The sequence below is a fragment of the Pyrgilauda ruficollis genome, unplaced genomic scaffold (genome assembly GCF_017590135.1).
Source record: "Pyrgilauda ruficollis isolate IOZ18807 unplaced genomic scaffold, ASM1759013v1 scaffold12, whole genome shotgun sequence".
In the NCBI taxonomy this organism is placed as follows: Eukaryota; Metazoa; Chordata; class Aves; order Passeriformes; family Passeridae; genus Pyrgilauda; species Pyrgilauda ruficollis.
The window spans coordinates 17,993,773-18,001,694 of record NW_024510321.1 but is presented as its reverse complement, the minus strand read 5'-3'; the positions used below and the strand labels follow the sequence as shown (position 1 = coordinate 18,001,694).

The 7,922-nt window shown below is 43.7% G+C and overlaps 1 protein-coding gene across 1 annotated transcript in view; it reads left to right on the top strand.

The window, feature by feature from the left end:
• The first annotated feature begins 4,140 nt into the window (after positions 1-4,140).
• Positions 4,141-7,922, top strand: part of LOC121364552 (macrophage mannose receptor 1-like) — a 51,438-nt gene continuing 47,656 nt past the window's right edge. The window contains exon 1 of the mRNA XM_041487939.1: positions 4,141-4,248. Within this exon, the coding sequence (XP_041343873.1) occupies positions 4,188-4,248 (61 nt within the window). The 5' untranslated portion in view covers positions 4,141-4,187. The remainder of the gene's footprint in view (positions 4,249-7,922) is intronic.

The window sequence follows — 7,922 nt, the reverse complement described above, 5'->3', positions numbered from 1 at the left end:
TTCATAACTCTTCTTTCTACTGGCTCCTGTATAGAGGAAATGTGTCTGATTCAGCTTTAGCTACACTTGGAATCAACTGTGGTGGCTGTTGATCCACACCCAGCGTTCACAGGTTTGTGTCCTGGCTCTGTTAGTTTATACACAACACTGTATGAGCTAAAAAAATTTGCCTCAGCTTGATAGACACATTTGGTTAGACTGTCATTGAAAATTCAAGATTTCTGTCCATTTTCTGTGATTTTCCTTTTAGCTTTTGATCCTGAAGTATTCTGGTTTAAATGAAAACAAATCTATCACTCCTAAATACTAATTGGAATGTATAGAACAGTAAAGTTATTGAAACCATCTTAATAAATACTGTTTTAATCTATGTCTGTTGTAGTTTTACCCCAGCTGGCAGCTCAACCCCACACAGCTGCTTTCTCACTCTCCAGCAGCAGGGTGGGGGAGAGAACAGAAGGGTGAAAGTGAGAAAACTCATGGGTTGAGATAAAGATATTTTAATAGGGAAAGCAAAAGGCTACATGAACAAAACAAAAAAAGAAAAAAAATATTTTTTCCACTATACTCCAGTGGCAGACAGGTGTCCAGCTACTTCCCAAGGAAATCAGGGCCTTGGGAAGACAGACACCATAACTCTGAACGTCCCCACTCCGTTCTCATTCCTCCAGCTTTTATGGCTGAGCATGACATCATAGAGTGTGGAATATCTCTTTGTCCATTGGGATCAACTGTCCTGGCTGTGTCCTCTCCCAGCTTCTCCCCACCCTAGCCTACTTACAAATTGGGGTAGCATGAGAAGCAGAAAATGCCTTCAGGCTGTGCATAACTGTTCATTAATAACTAAAACATCCCTGTGTTATCAGCACTGTTTTGGTCATAAACCCAAAACATAACACTATCTGAGCTGCTACAAAGAAAATTAAGTCCATCCCAGTCAAAACCAGTATAGTGTCTAGTTTTAATTATCTTCTTACAGCAGTAAAATTTTAGAGTAGAAAGCTCTCTCTCCCAAATCAGTCAGTAGTGTGAGAATGTTGTTTAAATACTCTAAGATGACTAATGAAATACAAAAATGGTTTTAGGCTTCCATTGCAGGTAACCCACTGCAGCACCCATGCAAATATTAGTAACGTGTAGATAACTATTGAATACTCTCTGAGAGATACAGGTTCCCACAGGAGACATCAAAAAACATCTTGGATGCAAATGTACAAACATGGACAGTAATCCATGATTGGATTTCTATCCATGTTTTCCTTCCACACATACAATTATTCCACACATATTATGTTTTAAGTCTGGATATGATTTCATTTAGGACTGAACTTTCCATTTTCCAGTCTGTTATAAAAATCAAGGGGCTTCAGGATTTCAACATATTTTGCCAGGAAGAATGACCAGTTGCAAGAACTGGATGTGCCACAAGAAGAGAGGGTCTGACCTGTCTCAGAGGAATTCAAGCTTTTCTGTTCTGTGTAAATGTCAGCTGGCTTCCTACCCACGGGAAAGATGAAAACATATGTCTATCTAGGACATGTACACTCTCATTAGTTATTTAGCAGATTGAGTTTTTGGTAACTTTTTGCCTTCAAATTACTACAGCCTGAGACTTTGCTGAATACTTTTGTCTCAGGAGAGAGAAAATCTTTCCCTTTGACTACATTAGATCAGAATACACGATTCATGATGAAAGAGGGAGCCAGATCCAGATATAATTACTGATGAGTGTGCTGCAGATGAGACACAGAGAATATGTGAATAAGTTCATCAAGACCTGTGCTGCTCTAGACAGGGGCTGTGTGTACACACATAGACATATAAGTGTGTATCACACATGTCTGTGTCAAAATGGTTGGTAATATCTCCAGTGTATACATCCAGTGAGAGTAAGGGACAATGAGAAAAAGGCAGTTTTCAGATCAGGAGGGGAGGCTGCAATACTTCACTGGGAGGTAGCTCTTCTGAAGTCTCATTTTGGTTGGAAGAGACCTTGGGAGGTCAGCTAGCATGACTTCCTCTCTAAAGAAGGGCTGACTTGGGTCAGATTACTTGGTATCTTGTCTAGTTCAGTTTTGAGAAACTCCAAGAACAGCGTAAAACAGTTTCTTCTGTCACTTCGAGGAATAGCTCATTCCTCATACAGCCACTGACAGCCAAAAAGGTATCACTACTCATCTACTTAATTCCCTTTGTCTGCCTATTTGTGCAACACATATATTAATTTAAGTTACATGCAGCCTTTGTTGCACATAATCATCATATAATCGGTCTTACATAACCCTGTAATGACTTTGGTGGCAGTTTTATTTTTTTATATTGGGACTGAACTTCACACAGCATCTCCCTCCTCTGTTCATCTTGAGCCAAAAGAATACCACAAATACGCAAACTTTCAGTGATTGTCTTAGAAATAGCAGTGTTGTATTAGGGCAGCAGCACTTTTATGAGTGTTCTGACTTGCTCCTTTTAACACTAGATGTTTTCCTGGGCTTTCAGGTTTTGCAAATAATTAGGGAAAAATAAATATCTCCCATACACTACAGCAAGAAATTAAGTTTCCCACAAGACAATTCATCAACACAACAATACAGAACATTGCTGATTATGGCTGAAAAACTTCCCACCTCCTGTCCCTGGGCCAGGCTGTTCCTGACCTTTTTGTGGTTCTACAGATGTTGAGAGAAATTATGAAGCATTTCCTCTTTACTCCCCTCATGTAGCCCCCAAGAGGACCCACCACAGCTGAAGTGCCTGGCTGGAATCCTTTCCAATGCTAACAGGAGTTTCATTGACTTCAAATGAGCTTGTTTTTCATCTCCATTTTTAGTTCTTCCCTTATAATAATGTCAGAGTACCTTCTAACTCTGCTCTGCCTATTTCCACACTAATCTCATGTTGGTGTTTCCCTGGATGTGCTGTATTTTCCCACCCAGAACTTCCACCAAGGAGGATTTTGATGATTTTTTTAATACTTACCAGAGATTTCCAAGTGCATGACAACACAGGGGTAGAGCCTGCTGCACAACAGGCTTTATACACATGGTAGGTTTGATGCCTTACAGGTTCACAGAATCATAGACTTTTTAAGGTTGGAAAAGACCTCTAATAATTAATCCAGCTCTTCCAAGCTAATCCATAAATCATGCCTCTAAGCACCACATCTCCACACTTTTAAACACTTCCAGGGATGGTTATTCCACCATTTCCCTGGGCAGCCTTGATGCTTGACCACTCTTTTAGCAAAGAATTTTTCCTAATATCCAGTCTAAACCTCCCCTGGTGCAACTTCAGGCCATTTCCTCTTGTCCTGTCACTTGTCACCTGGGAGAAGAGACCAACCCCCACCTCACTAAGCCCTTCTTTCAGGGAGCTGTAAAAGCAAGGTTTTTTCTTTCCTGCACTGATTCACGAGCAAGATTTGAGTCCTGTTAACAGCAGATAGTGCCATCACTGTCGGTAGGATAAACAAAAAAACAAAAAAATCGGCTGAAGTTCATTTATTGGACTGCAGATAATGCCTCTTAGTGTCCTTACACCCCCTCGCCGCCTGGTCGGCAGCCCCGAGCCCCGGCCGCTCCCCGCTCCCGGCGGAGCGACCAGCCGGCGCCCGGCGGAGGAGTGATGGGGACGGGGCGCAGCCAGAGCCCGGGCTCCCAAAAGTAGGTCTCTGCTCGTGCTGCAGTCCTCGCTCTGAGGAGCAACCCGGGTGTTTGAGTAGGGGTTTTCTTTGAGACTTGAGTTTCTTACCCATTATCCTTCTCCTTTCCTTACCCCAGAAGAAAAGGAGAGGGATATCCTCCTCCCTCCGAGCGGGGTTGGGTAATTTTCTTGGAAGACAAACCACTGACCCAGATGCAGCGCTGTCAGAGTCGCAAACGGGATAAAAGAAAAAAAAAAAAAAACAAACGCCACGCACAACGGCAACAACAAAAAAAAGCAGCGCTCCTCTCAGCTATCACCGCGTTATCACCTGCACATGCCTGGAAGAACGCTCTTTCCTCCGCTAAGGGAAAAAAATCAGCTTAGGAAAGCAAAGTTTGAACAGCGAATTCCTGTTATTTCAAAACGCCCCATGTGACAGGATATTTCCTTATCATTTGGAGCCCAGAGTTTTCCCCTGATCCACCAGCCCTTCCCAAGCGCGGCGGACCTGCCCGCGGGACGCCCTCTGCTCAGCCGCGGGAATGGCTCCCGCGCTGCTCCTGCTGCTCCTCGCAACTCTCCCCCGGGCTTTTCCGCTGCTGGGTAAGTGCCCGCAGGGGCTGTGCGGGCCAGGCGAGCCGAACAACGAGGGGTCACGGCGGGCACAGAGCCGAACCTGCTCTGGGGCCCACGGGGGGCTAGGAGGGAGGTGCAGATGAGGCGCAGGTGAAGCCCACGACCATTTATTCAAGGCCTCTCTGCGGCGGGCGGGCGGGCGGCTGATGGAGGCGGCCTCCCCTCGGGACCCCGTCCTCGCCCGCACCCAGAGGTGCCCGGCGGGCAGAGCTGCCTGGCAGGGCTGCCTTTTGGGTGCCCGCGGCGCTGTGGACGCCGAGCAGCGCTGTCACCGGCGCTGCCTCAGTTTCCCCCAGCGCTCCAGTCAGTCCCTGGTTGATTTAACACCATCACCCCTCACAGAGCTGCTCACCGCAGAGGTTTGCAGAAGTGCCCTGTACTGGGGCTCTGCCCATCCTCCAGCCCTTCTGGATGGGCCCTGCTTTTACAGATTGCTTTCACGGGGAATATTAGCGTAGCTGAGGTGCTGGGATGGACAGAGGGGTGAGAACAGGGTTGTGTTTCTTGGTGATACCTGGAGTTTGTACCCACTCAACTCTGAGATTGCCGTGATTTCCGGCTCACAGCTACTTTTCAGTGAAAGTTTTGCACCTGCCCTTCCTGAAAACCTTTCAGCATCTCTGCTCTCTAGATTGAGATCTAGCAATGCAAATCTTTGTAGCACTGCTTTGTAACCTTTCTTCCTTTTTGTGTAACTAGCAACAATCAGTTTAGGCCGTCTGGTAGGCAAGAGCCTGTGTAGGGAAGACAGTCGTCCTATCTGCATCTCCCTCCTCTTTTCCTTCTGGCTTTGGGTCTGTTTTTCTGGTGCTCCTCATTAGAGTTTAATACTGGTAGCACTTCACTGGCTGCAAAAATTACTTCCTTATTTACGCTCACATAATCTGTGATGGTTTGGAAAAGCTGCAGAGTGTGAAGTCAGTTTGGCATTCTGGAAATCTCTGCTATGGAGATGATACTGTCCGGTGAGATTCTGCAGTACTTGGCACAATTCTTAAATACAACTTGGGGCCAGAGATAGATAGGCAAATAGCCACAGTGTGGTGAGTAAAGAAAAATGAAAGCCTGTGAGAAAAAATTCTTTTGGGATCTACTGGGGACATTTGAGGGAAAAGATGTTAGATCTCCTTGAATGGCTGCTTGTGCACTGGTAGTGGTGAAGTTGTTTCCCAAGGCTGGCACGTTCTTATGCATTTTAAAGATCTTCCTTCCAGGAGTAAGTTTTAAATTACTGTTAATTATGAATTACTGTTAGAAATAAGTTTAATTCAAACTACTAACATTGTGGTACTCATGAGCACACTGTGGTGGACATGAAAGTGTTCCACCCACGGTTCATCTGTAGTGAAGAACAGCACCTGTTACAGAGTTCTATAACAAGTGATGCTGCAGAACAGTGAAACACAGCTAATGGTGCTATGTCTGATTCTGCTCAACCCATTTTACAGATACAGCTCATCATGTTGGCAAGAGTGGTATCAAGTGTTTACAGAGAGGACTTGGCAGGGCAGAGGAAGTGCTGCACAAATACCTGGCTTTTTTCTTCTAGACTATCTAATTACTCACACAGATACTGCTATGTGGGGATTGCCTTCGGTGAGCAAGATGGCAGAATAAACAGAAATAAAGCTGTAAACTTGAGCAATACAGCACTAAGTTACGAGTCTGCTTGATGGCCATGGATTAGAGAGGAGCAGCACTGAGGGAAAGGAAATCCTGCAATTACAGCCTCAGCCACAGTTGTTCCAGCATCCTGCTCCCTCCTGTTCTATTCTCCTGTTTTGGTGTCAGCTTGTTTTCAGTGCCTCCTTGGCTGAGTTGGCCTTTTCGCTGCTTGCATATGTACTATCCCTGCATTGGGAATATGCCCTTGTGTAAGCAGGTGTGTTGGGTTTACACACTTCTAATGCTTTGTAAAGGCACCATCAGAATAGTAGAGAGCCTGTTTTGTCCCCTTCTCCATCCCCACTGGCCAGACCGCTTTGTTCAGCTCTTTAACTACATTTTTGAAGCCAAAACTCTGCACCCTCTCATGCTTGGATGCAGTAATCCAGGCTTTTGACTTAGTGATACTTTTTTTCATGTGAAATAGCATCTTCTCTTTAACACCACAAGAACCAGAAAATAAGGACTGTTATTTTAGGCCACAGATACAATTTTAGCAGTTTGAAAAATCAGGTAGTGTTTTCTACACATGTGAAATTGTTTGACATCTCTTTTATCCAGAAACTTTAAACATTATTTCAGGAAAAGGAGAGTTGCAAGCACTGCATATATCAGTTTACAATAACATTGTGCTAAATGCTAGTAGAAAAGCAGAATAAAAAGAAGTTGTCACCAGCAGTGATAATTATACATTTCCTTGTATTGTCTGTGAGTAAAACAGATTGGCAAAAGACAACAATTTCTGCCTCCAGTGCTCATCACTTTTACATTACTTCCTAGTGAGTTGGAAGCCAAAGGACAAGAGAAGGAAGCTGAACTATAGATGAGATACGTCTAGGTCAGCTCTTTCTCTGAGAGAGAGGTTATTTGTTCCCAGATTGTTCTTCTGCAGAAATATATGATCATTTCCACATTAGAGCCACAGTAGAGAAGGGAAGACTTTCTGTGGTTAACCTGTTTTCCCCTTAACTATTTCTCCATTATAGAATTTATTTAGTTTGGTAATCATGCACTAAAATAAATAGTATTTTAATCAGCTTCCATCCCCAGAGTCACATAAATTAATATTTATACTTCCTATCTCATAGCCCACTTAAAATACAGTTTTAAAATGTTGTGCATCCTGTTATCTTATGTGAAAGAGCATGATGGAGTTACTGTGCCAAAAGGTATCTCAGGTGGATCAGAGAGGAGAAATTTTCAGTCTTTCAGCAAGACTGGCTAAGAAATGTTACACTCATAGCACATCCAAGTGCAAAAGATGCTAAAACATTTCAAGTGGCTACAGTTTTGAAACCAACCTCTAATATGAAAATGCATGCTGTGAAGCACTGTTTGCTAAGAGGGACAAATAACCTGGGAAGCAATGAAGAGCTTTGTATATTTCCATAAGTCATGAAGAGGCATAACTGGTGATGGCAAATCCCACTGCTGTTGGTATTTCATTCATAATGGAGAGATGAAAGAAAGAAGTCACTGATGACTGAATTGAAAAATAAATATGTTCTACAAGAAGCTTAAGTATAAAGCTTAAAAACATATTCTTCTCCTCAGTTAATACCTTAAAGATTTTAGCAGGGCTTTGAGAACAGAGCTCCCCACTGTGAGGAAATGGAGCCTGAAGAACTTAGTGGCTGTTGTCATCCCCCTGCCTGGGAGCAGTGCTGCTGGAGGGTTCAGTGTCAGGATCTGCTCTCTACAGTGTCCATGCTCCCTCATTTCAGTAATTCCCATGGGTGCAGCTTGGATTAACACCATGAGTGTGTTTTCTCTTATGAAGAGCTTTGTATATTTCCATAAGTCATGAAGAGGCATAACTGGTGATGGCAAAGCTTGGATTAACGCCATGAGTGTGTTTTCTCTCTTCAGTTTACCCATGCTTTAAACCTACAGGAGACACTAGGTCTACACCTCTGCTGCCTTTTACTTTTGTGTGTAGATACTTTCACTGACACAAAACAGTTGAAATGTCCTCA